Raw genomic sequence first — 20,876 nt, 5'->3', positions numbered from 1 at the left:
AGTTCCAGAAAGAAGGAGGCACAAATCTAAATGATCATTAGCCAAGAGTTGCATAATAAGATCTGAACTGATGAGAAATAGAAGAAACAGAGGTATTATAAAGTATTGGAGCAAACTCCTAAGTAGCCTGATAAGTCTTATTATAAAAATAGTTTGCTGGCTGATCATAATAGTTACACACACAGCTCTGAACTAAATTACATACTAATTATTAACATGGACAAGAATGAGGTTAGGATTATTTATTAGTTTTAAAAAGGAAGCACAGCAAAGTGTAATGATTTTGCCTAGTATTGCAGAGGTACATAAGGTCTGCCATACTAAAATATCAAAGACTTGAGAAAATGCTCAGCCCATTGTATCAGAAAGGCAGTTTGGTTTCCTCCCTCCCCCATCTCTGTCTTCAATCTTCTTTCCATAATGGACCTACGTCTGGTATGTTATCTGGGTTGACCTGTACTAAGGTTCTTCTATAGCCTGTATCATTATTTTCAATAAAAATATTCAATGTCAAATGTTTACTAATAAGATAGCAATAACCATTCATTCATTACTTTTAATAAAAATATTGTTGATCTACATAAAATGACATCCATACAGACTTTCTCTAGACGAACAGGTACCTGAAAAAGTCTTGCATTTTAAACTTTATATGTGCAAACTGATTTCCTGCCAGCTCTAACAGGCATACTCAGACACATGTAAATGTCAAGGAGATACTGTTTTAGCATTGCACAGAAACAAACTAATTTAATCAGCAGAAGCTACAAATTTTCTTAAAAACTAACAGTGTATCTCCCTCTTTTTCCTTCTCTGTTTCATTACTATGAGTGATCATGAACTCTTAAAACTAGCTCTTGCCATTAGCAGAAGCATTACTTAAAGGATGCACCCACACTCTTACAGAAAACATCTTTTTATACATATTGGGCTGTCATATGAAGTCACAATTTCCCCTACACACCTGCAAGATGACAGAGCATACAGCCCACCATGCAATGCAATTTAGAAAAGACCACACACTGGTAGAGGCAAAGGACTATGTGGCAAAAAGGCCTGCAAGTGCAGTGATCTCAATGAGTTCCACAGGGCACTATAGTTGGGGTTATTTCCTAGAGGGAGTTTGGCTTGGACACTCAACTGATGGGAGGAAAACAGGCCATGTGCCGAGTAAGAAAGAAAGGGAGAAATTGGTGAAGTACAAGTTCCCATACAAGCTCCCATAAAATCAGAAAATCTGAACCCAACAAGGTAGGCTCAGAAAGGCTAAAAGACACTGTTATAAAGACTATTTAGTATTAGTCTTTGACAAGGGCTGTTGGGATCTGTTGTATGTGGAACTCCATAAATATCATAAAATCACATTCATGTAAGGGCATGAACCTTCTTGGTTTTTTTAATCAATGAACACTAAACCAGTCATTATTTCAAAGTATTACTTAAGGAAGGTCCTAAATGACTACCTTAACCAGATATTGCAGTTGGTCCAAAAAAGAAAATAAACAATTAAAAAGTAACTCTTCTGATTACCTAGTTCAGTATGAAAACAGGGGCTCTTCAGCAAAAATTGTTGAACTTTTCATATTCTAGATAATACTGCATAATCTTTGTAAACACAATAGAAAAGAAGTGTATCTACAATAATCAATTTAGATCATTTACCAGAATTTTCCAAAAGAGACATATCACATCAAATACAATTAAATGCATTCTCAAATTAATTAATATAGAATTAACTTTGTCTAAGAACAGATTTTGTCAAGAAACATTAATCAAACTGCACTAATGAATTAATCTGTTCAATTGAGTTAAAAAAAGATTTTATAATTTTATTTTGTAAACTATAGACCTAATATAACGCGCATTTTGGTCAATTATTCTTCAAAAAACTTCAGCTGCTTTGTCTTCAACCACAATAATTCTACACAATACTTCATAGACTAACTTTCTGGATCAGATTAAAGGCAACCAATTTTTAAAAAGAGAATAAAAGGAACTCACTTGAATGTTTATCTGCCAGAGCAATAAGATTGCTAGGAATATCTCTTCTTCTATAGAAGCACACAACCTTTGCTTCAACATTTCCATTGGCAGTCTTCAAATAAAAAGAAAAAAAGCAAATTCAAGATATTCTGACTTTCTAATAAGGGTATCTGTGAATATTAAAAACATGTAATAATATTTAATTATTGCATTACCATCAACACTGTGCATTTGTACACTCTGATTATTTAGTAATTTCCCGTATAACTATTACTATTACTATATACTGTAGTTAGCAGGAAACTCAAAAAATAGTATGGGTATATTTAGATTTCTCTTTGTTACATACAGTACCTTATTGTGTATCTACCTATACTTTAATTACATTGTACCTACACAGGAGTAATGCTTAATTATGTTGGAAATTACTGATTTAGTATAGTACCTAATTTAATGTGTCAATCTTTAACTTATTTCTTGTAGTTTAAACAGAAAACTGTATACATTGTTAAAAACCATATGATGAGTAAGATCAGACAGCAAAAATAATTTGCTATAAGCCAGAGCAGCTCAATCAAAAAGGGCAAACTGCTGATAAACATAGCACTCTACAAGCTCAGATAATAATAAATTAACTTCTTCAGATATTCAAATAACATGAAAACCAACATTTAAATTGTATCTTTCCTTATGGTGTGAGGGAGCGGCAGAAAGGTTTACATATCTCTAGTCAACTTTTTAGACAGTTGTATTCAACTGATTCTGTAGAAAGACCTAACTGTGGGGGAGCAAACAATCACAAAAAACAGATGGCAAATCCTGCAAACAACACATTCTAGTTTTAAAGCGATTTTAACTTAATATGAGTTCAACAATAAAAGAAAAAATAAAGTCAATCAAATTTACAATAATACAGTATATAATAATAATATATTTTCTAGTACTGATGGTAAAAAACAAAGCAAGAAAATCCACAAAGTTAACTCAGGAAAAACAAAAAGTGATTGATAGCGATGAAGTGGTAGGACGTGTGAAACAGCAGTATGTGAAGTTGTTGTATAAGCAGTATAAATGACAGACTGATCTCTCTTTAGTAAGATAGGTTTTATTGACTGGTGAAACTGTTTGAGAAGTGTGTTGGATAGGCGCAAACTAAAATATCATAACAGAATAAATTTTGAGAAAAAAACAGAAAGTAGTGGTTAAGGCTTTGAACTTTAAACCCTGAGGTAGTGGGTTCAAATCCCGCTATTGACACTGTGTGACTATGAATGAGTTACATGATTGTGTTCCGACTGGAAAAAAAACAAAAGAAATGCAATCAATTGTATCATAAATGTTGTAAGTTGCCTTAGATAAAGGTAAATGTACTTATGTAATATGTTTAATGTGAATGGAAATGCACTTTGTAGTGGCCACCAAGGGTACGTTCTCACATATTCTGAATTCTAAAACTGTATCTCTGGCATTAAGAAGTAAATCACCTTAGATAAAGGCAGACAAATGTTTACTAATAAGATAACAATAACCATGCTCCCATATATTTAGTTGCACAGGCAACTAAAGTGTTGTACCTTAAATTTCAAGGGGCTGGTCCAGTCCTTCCCTTTGATCAGCTAAGTAAGACTTAGCAAGTCATTAATTTTCTTGCGCTACAACTGTAAAAAAAATGTATGTGAACAACTATACTGTTTGTCTGAAATTTTAAAGCTTGGCATGGCTAAAGGAATGCATTATAACAAGACCAACACAGGGGAGACAGAAAGAATGAAAATGCTGTCATTCTTTAAAATGTATAAGATCACTGAAAAACTATTAGGGGATCTTAAGTGTTATCCACCTAATCCTGATAAGCTATGATAATAGATGTTAAATGAACAAATGTTGCTGCCTATTTTATACAATTTAAGAAGTTGTGATAAACTTGTGTATTTTTAGAATCAGAAGTAAAAAAGGTTTTTGAGTCTAGATTTGCTGCCTGAATATTTTAAAAATAGATGCTGAACATTTTGCTGAATTTTACCTTGTTTAACTCTTCTATTCTTCTGACTGAATATGGATTGCTGGAAGAGTTTTCAAAGTAAACATAGTCTGTAGAAAAAGAAAAAGGTCAATAATTTAAATTAATTTATTTACTAACATGCTATTATCAAGACTCTTACAGTCCTGAACAGACTACCAAATTTAAACAGCAAATGAAAGTACTGAAATAAGGTTAAACAGACACAGATTGAGCACTGATTAAACAGTAAATGTGAATGCAACAGTAAACACAATATAACATTACAGTTACACAGAATGTAACAATAAATGTAAATTCATGCCAAAGATTTTGTAAGCAAAATGCATGTATATTGCTATTAAAAAGTTTAGCTGAGAGGCACTTGTTTTAGTCTGAACTATATTATTGCATCACCCCACATGTTGAACATGATGTTTTCCTGACCTAAATTAGCTACTCTTTGATACCTGCATATGGCTACATTGCAGACAAATTCTGTAAAATAGAAACATTACAAAAATGACAGTTATCTTCTGGTATTTATTATGATGAATGTATACAGATGTTTGTGATTAAATGAAACACATAAATACACATCGGCATTCAAATGTACAGTAAATTCTAATCATTTTGAAGTATGTTCTTGTATTTAATTGCACTTGTTGCCAAGCATACTTTACACCATTCATTGTTGATAAATATATAACATTGACAATGTTTTAAAATATGACAATAACAAACTAGTAAGCTGATAGTCAAACTGGACAACTTAAAAGAAACTTTTGAAATTGAATAATGCCACTAACATTTAATTATACAGATTTATACCATTCACAGAGCTGAAAAGTTTAGTTCTTGCACACCTGCTTAAAAGGCCACTGTTTTTCTGTTATGTTCATTTGTTTTTCATCAATCAAATTTTAAAAAATCAAAAAAAGAAGTATGGCCCATAACTCATATCTTTACTTTTTCAAGCTATCTCTGCTTCACACTTAAACTGCCATATCCTCACAGGCTCAGTCTATAACACTAACTTAAAATATTTTTTGTTAACTCAAGACAGACTTAGCTAATACATGACTGTGTGCACACTCATGATATCTAACAGCCCAGAGATTTAGCAGCCCAGAGAAGCAATTGTCAAGAACATCCATCATGACTCAAAAAGACAGAGAAGAGTGAGGAAAGTGTAACATCTACAGATTTAATGTCTTTGACTAACTTCTACCTAATGGGATATCTGGTTAATTATGAAATAGCCAAAGGCAAGAAATATCTAAAGGATCCCACAAGAATCTTTTTGTGGTCAGATGAAACAAAAACAGAACATTTTTGTATAAATGCCAAATATTAGGTCTGGAGAAAGCCCAACACAGTCCATCACCAAAACAACACCATTTCAAGTAAGAAGCATGCTGGCAGCATAAGGCTGTGGGGATGTTTTTTATCTGTAGGGACAAGAAAACTTGTTATAATTGAAGTAAGGATGGATGTAGCCAAGTACATGGAGATTCTTGAGAAGAACCTGATGACATTTGCAAAAAGACTGAAATACTTCATATTTCAAAACAATTATGACACAAAGCATAAGGCAACAGCATGTGAAGAAGAAGGTAGCCAAGTCAAGGTACTGACCTGTAATTCCAATTGAAAATATTTGGAATGACTTGAAGGTTGCTGTTCAACAGTGAAAAACAACTTGCCTCTCTTAGACTGACAGATACTGTATATTAACTTCCTTAGCGTTATGCTTACTCCTAGAAAAACAAGTCCAAAATGTTGGATTTTTTTTCAGCAAGAACACATGTATTTATATGCAACATAAATATGTAAGTCCCACAAAGTCAACATAAATACTGCAGGAAAGTTATATCTAGTGTCTATTGCTGTATTGATACAGATTTAGTATGTCTCCTTTGTGTAATATATTTTAAAACTGTCACGAAACACACACAGCCCAATACTGCAATTGGGAAGGAAGAAGCATGTTTCTTTGTGCACGTTCTTAAAAATATTTTTTCTGTTGCTTGCACATGAGAGGGTAGAATGACAGTGTCTGATCTGCACAAGGGATGTAGCCATTGTGTTATTGTAGGCTACCACAGCACAAAGCTCAGTGAATTGCACATTTCGCCTGACATGAACATTGACAGCTGTTGCATTGAGAACAGTGCTTAGGGGGCTAACATCTTTCTTGAACTTCCAGTTTGCTTTTTTGCCACATACCTACTTGCACCATGGTGAATCTCCATGCTAACAAGTCCCCAGGCATATCAGAGCAGCTTGGTCATACAGTGCTGTATTCATCAGTTTCACTATCCATGTCAACGTCTAATGAAAAATTCACATTGTCATCAGTATTACTTGATTCGACTAATGGCTCAGTTTCCATTTGTTGTAAAACAGGCTTTGCAGCTTCTCATATACAAGTCATTAAGTTTCAGTTGAAGGCTCTGCCCCACTCATTAAAATTGATGATTTACAAAATGCATAGAGATATTTGTGATTTCTTTGCAGCATAATGTTATTTTTTTCACTAGGTGGCAGCAGAATATAGTCCAGAAGGTTATTTGGGCTTAATGCTTTACATTGGATCATAATGGCCATATCCTGAGAGACATTTGGGGTTAACTATCTTTAAATAGAATTCAACATCAAGGAGGTAAATAATTCTTTGTTTTCATTGGATAGTATTGGTTTTCGTATTTTACCACTTTGTAATGAACATATGAGAATAATTTAAATGATAGTCAAACTAATAATGCAGCAAAATTAGCTGTGTTAAAAAAAGTCAGAACATTTCTCCAGGATTGTGTTTCTATCAGACTATAGTTTTATGGACTCTCAAGCCACAACACTACAATAAGTTTCATCTTTAGCCTGGTACAAAGGAAGCTAAGAGGTAAAGCTTAGTTACCTCAGTTACAGAGCACAGCTTGCCATAATCCTGGCAACTGATGGAACTGAAAACAGTTGACATAACCCAGCCTGCCAAATTAAGCAAGGTTTGTGCACTTACCTTGCTTCATGGAATATCACCTGATCTTTGATACTTGAGAGAGCAGAGGCTTCTCAAACTTACTGAGTGGTACTGTGTACTAATTCAGTTTTATTTTTTTTTTAAACATTTTTGATTCTACTGAACATTTGTGGTATTTGTAATAATGACACGACCAACATACTGTAAATTTTTTTTTAAACAAAATCCCAACAACAATAAATAATAATAATAATCCTCTACCTGGAGTAGCATAACAAAAAGAAGGTCAACATGACAACAGGGTTTCAGATCTTGTCTATGAAAGTGTTGCTAAAGACTGATTTAATTCAAAGTATAAGCACACTCCAGATCAGTTTACATTAAAAATTGCTTTTAAACTTGACAAATATTCTCTGCTGTTCAGTATCATTGTTGATCGCATCTTTCATATGGACTTCTGGATTGCTAAAAAGTTCTCCATAGTCAGTTTCTCATTGGAAAGCCTCTGATAACGTGCACAGAGTGATTGTTTACATTACATTCTATGCATAAACTGGCTTCGACTCGATCATCATAAAATGTAAAAAAACTAATAATGATAACATAAAATAAATGTGTCCACTGGTCTGTGCTATAAATTTGTTTTCTGCATGATTCCAATAATTTTGATCATTTTTATAGTCAAAACCACTGAATTTGTGCATTTCCTGTTCAAATACTGGGGAGAAATGCGAGGTGCAGCAGTGACAAGCCTTAACTCACCTCGGACTGCGCTCTCCCTCACACATGGGGTTGATGCCAGCAATTGGCACATGCCTGTTGCTCTCTCTCTGTATGTCAGTCAGTCAGTCATTATCCAACCCGCTATATCTTAACACAGGGTCACGGGGGTCTGCTGGAGCCAATCCCAGCCAACACACGGCGTAAGGCAAGAACAAATCCTCGGGCAGGGCACACGCACACACCCCCACATACCAAGCACACACTAAGGACAATTCAGGATCGTCAATGCACATAACCTGCATGTCTTTGGACTGTGGGAGGAAACTGGAGCACCCGGAGGAAACCCATGCAGACACAGAGAGAACATGAAAAAACCACACAGGGAGGACCCGGAAAGCAAACCCAGGTCTCCTTACTGCGAGGCAGCAGCGCTACCACTGCACCACCATGCCGCCCCTCTCTGTATGTCACCAATATAATGTTTGTGGATGCGTTTATTATACACCCTGACTTTCCACAGTCTGACTAATATCTTTAATGAATGTGTGTGACATATTTAGCCTTGCTGAATATAAACGGTCCGCTGCAGTGCACTTTACTTTCTGATATCGCTAATTTACTAACGCCCAGAGCCCAGAGATATTAGTGAATGTGTGTGACATATTTAGCCTTGCTGATCGGACATAAAACCACAGTGAAAAGGCACAAGGTGTGGCAGACAGTACTGTGCTGCACCAAAGAGGGTGCATGTTGTGAGTCCAACAGGTGCTTGTTGCTGCTGTTCTTTTACGCAGAGGCTCTGGGCGTTAGTAAATTAGCGATATCAGAAAGTAAAGTGCACTGCAGCGGTCCGTTTATTTTTATTTATTGTTCTGAGTGACTGCCAAAATGGAAGATTAAGATTTTTAAAACTAAAGAAAAATAAGGACGACTTTTACAAGAAAGTGACAGAGAAGGATAGGAGCATGGACTTCATTTACAAATAAAGGTAAGACCATAAACGGTTTTCAATTTTATTAAAAAATGGGATCAGACTAAGAAAAAAAAATGCAATATTTAAAAACAAAATTTTGACCTCAAATAAATTTTTTTTTCTTGTTATCCTTCCATTGAACATTCTATGTTAAAATTGATCAAATCATCAGAATGAAAAGCTTTTAAAAACAACTAAATATTTCAATGAAGGTCAAAATTGAAATCCGTTTTTTATTTTGTGCACCATTCAATCCTTTCATTTGTATTGAATGAGTATGAATTGTGGAATTGCAACAGCAAATTTAGAATACATGGAGGGTGCAGAGCAAATGCGCTCTAACCGCTCTCTTTCTCACTGCTATAAATGTAACATTCTTTCTTAGCCAAATATGTACCTTACCTATGTGTGTGTGTGTGTAAAGAATGCTGATGAGATATGAAACGTCACCAGTAGTTAGTGTGCATGTTGCCAATTGAATAGTGAATAAGCTACTCTTTTGGGTTCATATATTTGTAAATCTGACTGTGAAGGAGTCCGTGCCTCACCAGCCATGAACCTCACCGCACGTCACTGCTGTGCTCAAAGTGACAGCTGATTTTTTTCTCTGCTATTTCTCTTTACTACTATCATGAGCTGATGAGTTCACAAACATCCTTTGCAAAAAAAGATAAAGTAGCACTGCAGCCAGCAGGCTGTTTTAGTTCACGGTTGCCTATTAAGTTGCATCTAACATCCATCCATCCATCCATTTTCCAACCCGCTGAATCCAAACACAGGGTCACAGGGGTCTGCTGGAGCCAACCCCAGCCAACACAGGGCACAAGGCAGGAACCAATCCCGGGCAGAGTGCCAACCCACCGCAGGGTGCATCTAACAAATTTTTATTACTCTTTCTGCATGCACAGTATATTCAGTATAGATACTGTATGTCTACACCCATATTGGATTTGGATCACTTGAAATATTAATTTGAACAGTCAGAAAACTAGATATAAGCCAAACACAGGAATTAAGTCACTTTTAGCTGCAGTCTGAAAATAGCATTAGTAGGATGTTGTAAAATATAGACTAAAAATCCTCTGGTTGCTATGAGCAGGATTTAAATAAAAATATAGGCCTAATCATTAGTTGAAATCTACAAACAAGAACCAGCCTGACACCAAACTTGAAAGGCAGGCTTCATAGCCTGCACGGGCCAAAATGGACAAGACTAAAAGTAGCCTCACAATAGAGGGAGACAAAACACCACCCAGTGATTAAATCCATGGCTACAAGGAACAATGTTCTTGAATACACTTAAAAGGGTTAAGGTCAAAAATAAAAAAAATAAATAAAAGATGTCAAATGAATTCAAAAACAAAAGATTTACGTGTGAGCCCCAAACAGTAACAAAATCGAGTCCACAGTCCACAAATCTTAATCAAGAACAGCAGCTAAGGGTCAAAATACAAATATTCCAAAGACAGAGGTGTGAGCTAAACAAGAGTCAGTGCTTCAGTGGCCAGCTTATGCTCTACTAGTCCTTTAAATACAGATGGGGGCAGTCTCACATCTTCAGCATTAAAAGTTACCATCCCCTTAGGCTAAATATACAAATAAAATTGAAAACACACTGATGAGCCAAAAATATGATTAGGGATGCTGAAATTAATCCATGTAATAATCTAAACATTTTAATCAAATTATATTTACTTAATCCACTAGTTGTTTTGTATTGTTTTTGAGTTGGCTAATCATGGTAGCAGCTGAAACAAGTTCAATGGAAGAAGATTCCTACAAATACAAGCAAAAATTCTCCTCCATGTAGGAGTGTTTCTCCTGAAAATCTTGGAAAAATAATAGTTCATTGTGTAAAAACAGAGGGAGGGAGTTGGCATTTGTAATTACTTCCATAATGTACAAAGAACACCGTTTGAGAACAAATGATCTACAGCATCGTCTTTGCAGGTATCAGATAAAATGGTAGGTAAAACGTTAAAAAAGGGAGTGAATTTAACAAAGTCAATTAAAAACAAAATAAAAAAAAATGGTGGGGAACAATGGGCTGCATTGTGAGAAACCCAGACAAACTGACAGTTTATAAAATCTGCCTGAACAAATGATTAAGAAGAGGATATTTCCAGGACCACCTGAAAATTTGATTAAACGTACTGTTATATTTATGCCAGGGCCGACAGCTAGTAATTCTTTAATTACAAAGGCCCTGACTCTCTGTTGTCATAAAAGATCCCTGGACATCCTTCATAAAGAGTAGGGCGTATCCTCGGCTAAATTGCCCACCACAGCCTATTCATTCTGCCCCCCTAATCATCCCCTGTCTCTAACTAGCTAAGTATCTCTCACCCCTTCACCACCTCACAGCTAATGTGTGGTAAGCATACTGGTGCAAAAATGTCTGCCGTCGCATCATCCAGGTGGATGCTACTCATTATTGGTGGTTGAAGTAAAGCAAGTTGAAAAGAACAGTTTCTACTGCAGTTTAGAATGCCAAATGCGCAAACCATGCTGCTCAGTGAAATCCTGGTTTTAACCTTTTAAAAGGGTATACACATCTAATGTATAATGGGTCTGGGCTCTTCCCAAGTTCTCTCTTAAATCGGTGCAAATATGCTGATGATTACCTGCGTCCCTCATCTCAATGGAAAGGAGCGCCCTGAAAGAGTTATACTGAATGCCGCCTATAAAGTGTTCTTCAGTGTAAAAGTTTTCTCCCACTTTAATTCACCTCCTATGTCTGACACAATAACAAAGATTTTTTTTTGCAGAAGAACTGTTCTGAATTAACTCATTTCTGTGTCGCAAATAATGTTTTGCACAGGATTTTTTTATTAATGCACACTTACTGCATGAGGCAACCTACTAATTAAGATACTTAGTAGGTTGCTTTTAAAAAGGTGAAAGATTACTGATGAACATCAAGAATTTAAAATGAACAAATTAATTTATATACTTACTAGCCAACCTGTGGCGTAGCATACGCCGCATAATTATGTATTGATGGGTGAACACTTCCTGAAAGACACAGTTGTCCAAATGGGGTGGGTTTGAGGATACAACTGTAAGTGAATGCAAAGATGGAACTCTGGAGAGAGGGTGGGGAAGCGGGCCCAAGAGGTTTCGGGTCCTAACCATCCAACGACGGGTTGGCACAATCGGTAACGATCCTTCGGAATCCCTACGGAACCCGTGTTAGGACATTTACATCCTCTAGATAGGCAAGCTCGATCGTCTGATGCCCATTCCGCCCCCGCCATTCTAGTCTGCCGATTTCTTAAGTCATCTCTTAGTCATCGTTCAGTACGCACTGCCTGCTCATGTGTCCGCCCCCAACTCCTCACCTGAAGTGCTTTCATCTGTGTACAGTCCAGATGCACTTGTGAGTCACGTTGACTGTTCATTTTCCACACACCGCCTCAGTCGCATGCACCTGTGAGCCACGTTCGGGCCAGGTGAAGTTTCCCGTGTTGAGTCCAATTAAGCCAAAGGCTCCACACCTGGTGGTGCCCTTCCGTCAATTCCTTTAAGTTTCAACTTTGCAACCATACGCTACAGTTCACATGCACCTGTGAGCCACGTTCGGGCCGGGTGAGGTTTCCCGTGTTGAGTCAAATTAAGCCACAGGCTCCACACCTGGTGGTGCCATTCCGTCAATTCCTTTCAGTTTCAGCTTTGCAACCATACTCACCCCGGAACCCAAAGACTTTGGTTACCGGTTGGCTGCCCGGTGGGTCATGGGAATAACGCCGCCGGATCACCAGTCGGCATCGTGTATGGTCGGAACTACGACGGTATGTAATCTTCTTCGAACCTCCGACTTTCGTTCTTGATTAATGAACACATTCTTGGCAAATGCTTTCACTCTCGTGCCATGGTCGGCTCTTTAGTGAATTGTTGGTGAGCGGGGCTCTGTGAGTTGGTGGGTGTGGCTGTCTTGTGTGCATCTTGCTTGCCATGGACTTAGTGAATTATATATATAGATTATATCACGATTTGTATAAGTATTTTATGTTTAAAATGTGATGATTCAATAACAAACACTGGGAAATGTTTAAAATATCTTATTGTGCAGACATTACACCCTTTCGAACAAAGCACAAACCTGTATCAATTTCAACAGTCTACAAAGTAACAGCTACTGAAAAGTTTAATTTATAATTATTTAATGCTATGTGGTTGCAGAAGTGTACAATAATGTCTCGGGGTTAGTTTAGTTGAGTTATTTTATATCCTTATGTTTTCAAATGTTTTACATAACAATTATTCAATATTTAAATTCAGTACAGATTCATATGCCTACTAGAATTATTTGGTCAAAATAAGTCATTAGATTAATCCATTTAACAGTCGATAGATTAATTGTTTACAAAATAATAATTTGTGGCAGGAAAAAATATGACAACATGCCTAATATGCTGCTGCATCTCCATGTACCATCAAAACAGCTCCAACCTGCCAAGGCATGGACTGTACAAGAACTCTTAAGGTGTCATGTGGGATCTGGCATTAGCAGCAGATCCCTTAACTCCTGGAAGTTGCAAGGTGGTGTCACTGCAAATTGGACTTGTTGTTCTAACTCATTCCACAAATGCTTTAATGTATTCAGATATGGGGAATTTGGAGGTCAGGGAAATACCCTAAAACTCTTATATCACGTTCCTTAAACTATTCCTGAAAAATTCATACAGGGTGACAAGGAACATTGAAGGATGCCACCTCTACTACTGAATACCGTTGCCCTGAAGGGGTGTTCCTAGTCTGCAACAATGTTTAGGTACTGGTATGCATCAACATCCACATGAATGCCTGGACCTAGCATTTTGAAGTAGAACATTGCCTAAAGCATCAAACTTATTATACCATTTGTTTTCTTCCCATAGTGCATCCTGGTGCTTTCTCTGCCCAAGTAAATGACACACACATACCTGGCTTTTCATATGATGCAACAGAAAATGAGATTCACCAAACCAAGTGACAGTCTTCCACTGACCCAAGTTCCTGCATGCGTGCCCACTGTAGGTGCTTCCGATAGTGGACAGAAGTTAGCATTAGTACTCCGACTAGTATGGAACTACGCAGTCCCAAATGTAGCAAAGTTGGATACACAGTGTATTGTGACATATTACTCCCATAACAATACTGATTTGTGCTACAGTAGCCCTTTTGTTGGTTTATACCAGACAGCATAGCCACCGTTAACCTCTCAAATCAATGAGTCTTGGCCGCCCAACACCCCATCAGCAGGACCATGGTCAGTAGGTAGACTCTATGGTTGACTAAAAGCACCCCACAAGCTTTATCATTTTGGAAATACTCTGACCATGTCTTCCAACCATAATTATATATGCGTGTGTCTGTCTGTCTGTTTGTCTGTCCCGATTTTCGTCACAATGCAATCAGCAAGTGAGAGGAAGAGTAAAAAAAATTAAATGTGTGAACAGTAAATTCTAATTTAATTTGGAAAAAAAAATTATATATCAAGGGGCGGCACGGTGGCACAGTGGTAGCGCTGCTGCCTCACAGTTAGGAGTCCTGGGTTCACTTCCTGGGTCCTCCCTGCGTGGAGTTTGCATGTTCTCCCCGTGTCTGCGTGGGTTTCCTCCGGGCACTCTGGTTTCTTCCCACAGTCCAAAGACATGCAGGTTAGGTGGATTGGCGATTCTAAATTGGCCCTAGTGTGTGCTTGGTGTGTAGGTGTGTTTGTGTGTGTCCTGCAGTGGGTTGGCACCCTGCCCAGGATTGGTTCCTGCCTTGTGCCCTGTGTTGGCTGGGATTGGCTCCAGCAGACCCCCGTGACCCTGTGTTCGGATTCAGCGGGTTGGACAATGGATGGATGGATGAATTATATATCAAGGTCGTGAGAAATGTGGCAACTCTGTCATGCCATCCATACAAGGCTACTATTCTAACCAGATTTGGAAAGGGAGAGGACATTTTCATTCCACCTATACTATACCTATGATTTCCTACTACTACCTTTCAAATTCCTTTATTTTCCAGTAGGTCTTGCATTTGCGATGTCCACAAATAAAGTGCAAGGACAATCACTTAAAGTTAATGGAGTTTACCTCAAAGAACCGTGCTGTTCACATGGTCAGTTAGTACATCGCCTGCTCCAGAGTTGGATCAGGAAAGAATTTACATGTTTCTGCTCCTAACGGCGAAATGAAAAACATTATGTATTGTATAAGGCACTCTTAATCCGTTATTCGTTAATAATGGCAGTTTGACTTTGAACAATATTTAAATATTAAATTAATTGCCAAATAATAAATGGAATGGTTTCACTTTTTACCAACCAGAGGGACACATCGGCATCCACGCTACTATACGTATATATATACGTATATTTTTTGCCTTCATTTTACTTGCCATTTAGGAAGACATTCAAATTCATGTTGTACTTGTTCAAGTATGTTTTGTTAAAGGTTCAGGTTTAAGTTCACTGTTTAAGGTTTAAACTATGACATTAAGTTTTTTTAAATTGTTTTATATTGATTCTACATTCAATTTATGATTCAGTGTGTATTTAATTCATGATTTAGGTATTAATTTCATAATTACATTTTTTGTTACATGAATTTAATTGCAATTAATTACACATATATATATATATATATATATATATATATATATATATATATATATATATATACATATATACAGCACATTTAGCTCATCAAATACAAGTCTAACATATACCTGACCTTGACTCCGCGAAGATCACAGCATCATCAGCAAAGTCAAGATCTGTGAACCTTTCTTCACCAACAGATGCCCCACAGCTGCTGGACCCCACGACCTTGCCCAACACCCTGTCCATACAAGCATTAAACAGAGTAGGAGGAAGAACACACCCCTGACGAACCCCAGAATCAACTGGGAAAAATGCAGGGGTCCTGTCTCCACTCTGCACAGCACTCACAGTACCAGTGTACAGGCCGGCCATGATATCCAGCAACCTTGAGGGGATCCCGCGAATCCTCAGGATGTCCCACAGGGCAGCTCGATCAACTTAGTCGAATCGTTTGCGAAAATCGACAAAGGCTGCAAAGAAACTCTGCCAATATTCACAATTTGCGCTCCATGAGAACCCTCAGTGCCAGGATGCGGTCAATGGTAGACTTCTTAGGCATAAAACCAGACTGTTCCGGTTGCTGGTAGGTGAGCAAGTGATCACGGATCCTATTGAGGACGACCCTAGCAAGGACCTTACCCGGCACCGAGAGCAGTGTTATCCCCCTGTAGTTGCTGCAATCCAGGCAATCACCCTTCCCTTTCCAGAGAGGGACGAAAAGTCCCGTTTTCCAGTCAATTGGGATGATGCCAGTCTCCCAAATGGAAGCAAAGATTGCTTCCAATGCCAGGAGGACAGCCTTACAACCAGCCTGGAGAAGTTCACCCCGGATACCACAGATCCCTGCAGTCTTTCCCCCCTCAGCTGGTTCACCACCTGTGCAATCTCAGTGAGATTGGGTGGTTCAAAGCTAATTGGAGGATCAGCCTCAAGAACCGTGGACCCAGAGATATCCAACGTCCTAGCCGGAGGATCAGTTTTGAACAACTGCTCAAAGTAGCCAGCCCAGCAGGTCACAACTGCAGTGTCATTGGTAAGAACCGTTCCATCAGCTGCCCTGACTGTGACTCTCTGAGGAACAGATTCAGATGTGCGTAAGGCTTCGATTCCTCCATAAGCAGAATGTGGGTCGCTAGACTACAGATGGTGTGTCATTTGCTCACGGACTCCTCTAACAAACGCCTCTTTATCTGCCCTCAGAGCCCTCGCAGCCATCCCTCTCAGTTCCCAGTACAGACCAGAGTTGCCATTGAGCCGTGCGCTGAGACTCCTCTCAATGATATCCAGGGTGCCCTGTGAGATGAAACACCTCCTTCTGGGAACACCGGTAACACCAACACAACCCTCAGCAACCTTTAGGGTCTTGTCACGGAAGGTCTCCCACATCACATTAAGATCAGCAGTCATACCCAAATCTTAAAGTTCCTCACACAAACTGCGTGCAAACTTATTAGAAACAGCCTGGTCCTGGAGTCTGGCCAAGTCCAGGCTCATTTTCCTAGTAGGTGGTAACCTACTGGACCCTAAGCTGGATCCTAAGAGTAGCAACAACAAGTCTATGGTCAGAATTCACAAACTGGGCACTTCTGTAGACCTTGCAGTTTTGCAACAGCCTCCAGCGTCTGCCCATGAGGATGTGATTGATCTCCTTCACCACACCACCAGTATTGGAGTATCAAGTCCAACGATGCAGTTCAGGGTGCTGGAACCAGGATCCAGCGATTCGCAGCCCCTGAACTTTTGCAAAGTCAAGGAACATGGAGCCACTTTCACCACGGTCACCAGACCCATGGGGACCAAGACAATCCTCATAGTCAGCCCTGAATTTCCCATTGGGATTAATAAAGTATCTATCTATCTATCTATCTATCTATCTATCTATCTATCTATCTATCTATCTATCTATCTATCTATCTATCTATCTATCTATCTGTCAGTGCCAGTGGCTGCACTGAAGTCACCCAAGTCCAGAGGAGTGTCACCTCATGGGCACCCAGCAACCACCGAGCAAAGATGCGAATAAAATGTCTCCCTCGCCGAGACATCACTCACCGCGGTCGGAGCATACACTGAGACAACAGACAAGGCACCCAGAGAGTGCCGCAATCTGAGTTTCATAATACGCTGATTGAAAGGAGTGACATCGGACACCATCAGAAGAAGCCAATCCGCTACAGCAACAGCTACTCTCTGAGTATGACAGCCATCAGACCGACCAGACTAATAAAAGGTGTATCCACCTACAGAGATCTGGCCAGTCCCTGGCCTGCGCACCTCAGAGAGTGCCGCCACTGAAATGCAGAATTTACGCAGCTTCTCCAACAGCAGAGGAAGACGATCATCTTGCAGGAGAGACAAGACATTCCATGCGCATACCCGTATGGGCTGCCTCAAATTGGGACCTGAGTGCTGCCGTGCAGCGGGCGACGCCTCAGCACCACACCAGTTCCGATCCCCAACAGACCAGACCCTATTTGCTCTCCAACGGTTTTGACTCTTTCGGGAATGGGGCTCCCGAGGGCTTTCCCCCATCCCCTTCATGATGCGAGCAGCCGCCCAAAGCTAATCCCGTGGAGAGCAAAAAGGAGTCCTTTGTGTAGTCTCGGAGCTTTGTGAAGTTTTTTTACGGTGGCTGGAGTGCCAATCCTGCCACCAACCCCCATGATTTATCTTAAAGTTTTAGGACCGCTTGCAGGGCCAGATGCAGTTTAACGTCCTACCCAGGAGAACACAGGACAACAAGGAAAACACAAGTAGAATTTACAAAGTAAAATTTAAAGGACAATAAGGAAAACATAAAAAGTAAAGAAACTTAAGCCAGGAATGAAACTCTGACTATTCGATAACCCCTACTTTTCTCTAACATTGCTCCTGGTTTAAGGGTTAGATCCCAATGACGGTGCCTTTGATGACAGTGAGAAAAACACAGGATTTACTTTAAATGACTGCATCATCAGAGTGAGTTGCATCAATATAAATTTACAAAAATATGTAATTTTTAAGTGTCAGATGTAGTAATTGTCAAGAAATGAACAAGGTTAAATAAATTTAAATTAAAAAATTAAAAATGATATCTATTAAAAGAGATGTTTAACTTTTCACAATTCTTAATTCTGAAAAATTCACAACTAGGTAAACTTCAGAAAGCTTCACATACTGTGTCCCTGTATTATTTAATGGCTTTTTCTCTCTTTTTCAATTCTCTTGTATGTTCTTTTCCCTGAGGGTATCATTAACTGCAGTAAGTTATTTTAAGTCACTCCAGATAAGCCTTTTTTACATCTAGAAACACAACCAAGAAGAACAACTTAATTCATTTGGATATTAAAAATAATGGTATAACAGTCAAACTATTCAGAGCTTGATCTAAAATTGTGTTCCCTGTATTACGCTGCTTAAATGTAAATAATTGGCAGGGTAAGCACTTATAATATAAAGCTTATAAAAAAAGTCAAAAATGTATAATTTACATAGTACAAACAATTTACAGATTTAATACTATTAACAATAATTCAGATCTGAACCATTAAGTGCTGATTGATCTAATAAAATACAAAACACTATGATCTCAACTGCCTTGAAAAATATGAAATTAAAAAAAATCTTCTGAGCTTCTCTATCAAAATTTTTTGACAAAGCTTTTTGCTCTCACAACATTACAAGCTGCAGTGAGTTAAAGTACATGTCTTTTATTTACTGTACTAAAATAGACTGATCTTATAATCCAACTAGGACACTTTATTTTTTTATTTTAATATTTTAAACTGTGCTTTCATGTTGTGAGGTATTGTAGAATTTACAGTATTCCTAGTTTTTCACATTTAGTTTCTGAAATCTATTTAATTTGCCTTGCAATAATCTCAGCATCTAGCTGATATGCCACTTGTAAGCAGTCAACTTTCAATTTCAGTTTCTGATGAACGGGCAATATGGTGGAAATTATTTATTTTAATATATCTAGCAGATGCATTTATGAAAAACAAAGAACAGGATATCCTTTATTTGCTTATATTTTTTACACTTGTAACACAAGGCAAGTGACTTGCTAGGAGTTACACAGATAAACTAGTAGTTTAAAGTCCTGTACCTTAACAACTACATCAAACTGCCTGTCAATGACTGAAAACCACTTTTTGAATGTTTCAGTTAGTCCTTCAATACTACTTATAAAAATATACTGTATATTTCACATTTGGTTGACGTCTTTATCTAGAGATGATTTTATGGAAGCACACTGTGCTTTTCAATACAATTACCACAACTAATTATGCATTCTGGAATCAAACATGATAGTTAACTCTAGTGTTCCAGAATTAAATCATAAGATAACTAAAGATACCTAATCTTAATGGGGCTTAGGTACATAAATATAAACTGCTCAAAAAAAAATTAAAGGAACACTTTGAAAACACATCAGATCTCAATGAGAAAAAAAGTCATGCTGGATATCTATACTGATATAGACTGGGTAATGTATTAGGAATGAAAGGATGCCACATTGTTTGATTGAAATGAAACTTATCAACCTACAGATGGCTGAATTCAAAGAGACCCCAAAAAGGAAGCGGCAGGCTAGTCCATTTTGCTGAAATTTCATTACAGCAACTCAACATCATACTCAGTAGTTTGTATGGCCCTCACATCCTTGTATGCATGCCTGAGAACATCAGGGCATGCTCCTAATGAGACAATGGATGGTGTCCTGGGGGATCTCTTCCTAGATCTGGACCAGGGCATCACCGAGCTCCTGGACAGTCTGAGGTGTAACCTGGTGGCGTCGGATGGACCGAAACATAATGTCCCAGAGGTGTTCTATTGGATTTAGGTCAAGCGAGCGTGGGGGCCAGTCAATGGTATCAATTCCTTCATCCTCCAAGAATGGCCTGCATACTCTTGCCACATGAGACCAGGCATTGTCGTGCACCAGGAGGAACCCAGGACCCACTGCACCAGCATAGGATCTGACAATGGGTCAAAGGATTTGATCCCGATACCTAATGACAGACAAGGTGCCGTTATCTAGCCTGTAAAGGTCTGTGCGTCCCTCCATGGATATGCCTCCCCAGACACTAACCCATCACAAAGCTGGTCATGCTGAACGATGTTACAGGCAGCATAATGTTCTCCATGACTTCTCCAGACCCTTTAACATCTGTCACATGTACTCAGGGTGAACCTGCACTCATCTGTGAAAAGCACAGAGCGCCCGTGTTGGACCTGTCAATTCTGGTATTCTACGGCAAATGACAATTGACCTCCATGGTGCCAGGCAGTGAGCATAGGGCCCACTTGAGGACATGGGGCCCTCAGTCCACCCTCATGAAGTCTGTTTCTGATTGTTTGGTCAGAGACATTCACACCAGTGGCCTGCTGGAGGTCATTCTGTAGGGCTCTGGCAGTGCTCATCATGTTTCTTCTTGCCCAAAGGAGCAGATACCGGCCCTGCTGATGAGTTAAGGACTTTCTATGGCCCTGTCCAGCTCTCCGAGAGTAACTGCCTTTCTCCTGGAATCTCCTCCATGCCCTTGAGACTGTGCTGGGAGACACAGCAAACCTTGTGGCAATGGCACATATTGATATGTCATCCTGGAGAAGTTGGACTACCTGTTCAACCTCTGTAGGGTCCTGTAGTGTAGTG

The 20,876-nt window shown here is 38.7% G+C and overlaps 1 protein-coding gene across 1 annotated transcript in view; it reads right to left on the bottom strand.

Annotated features, from left to right (window-relative positions):
* The window catches only part of LOC114654989 (metastasis-associated protein MTA1-like), a 294,679-nt gene that overhangs the window by 193,697 nt on the left and 80,106 nt on the right, over window positions 1–20,876 (bottom strand). Inside the window, exons 2-3 of the mRNA XM_051933272.1 lie at window positions 4,007–4,074; window positions 2,002–2,095 (exon numbers count right to left, since the gene is read on the bottom strand). Of these exons, the coding sequence (XP_051789232.1) occupies window positions 2,002–2,095; window positions 4,007–4,074 (162 nt within the window). The remainder of the gene's footprint in view (window positions 1–2,001; window positions 2,096–4,006; window positions 4,075–20,876) is intronic.

The sequence above is a fragment of the Erpetoichthys calabaricus genome, chromosome 1, assembly GCF_900747795.2.
Source record: "Erpetoichthys calabaricus chromosome 1, fErpCal1.3, whole genome shotgun sequence".
NCBI classification, from domain to species: Eukaryota; Metazoa; Chordata; class Cladistia; order Polypteriformes; family Polypteridae; genus Erpetoichthys; species Erpetoichthys calabaricus.
The sequence above is the reverse complement of the archived record's forward strand: the minus strand, read 5'-3'. Positions and strand labels throughout refer to the sequence as shown.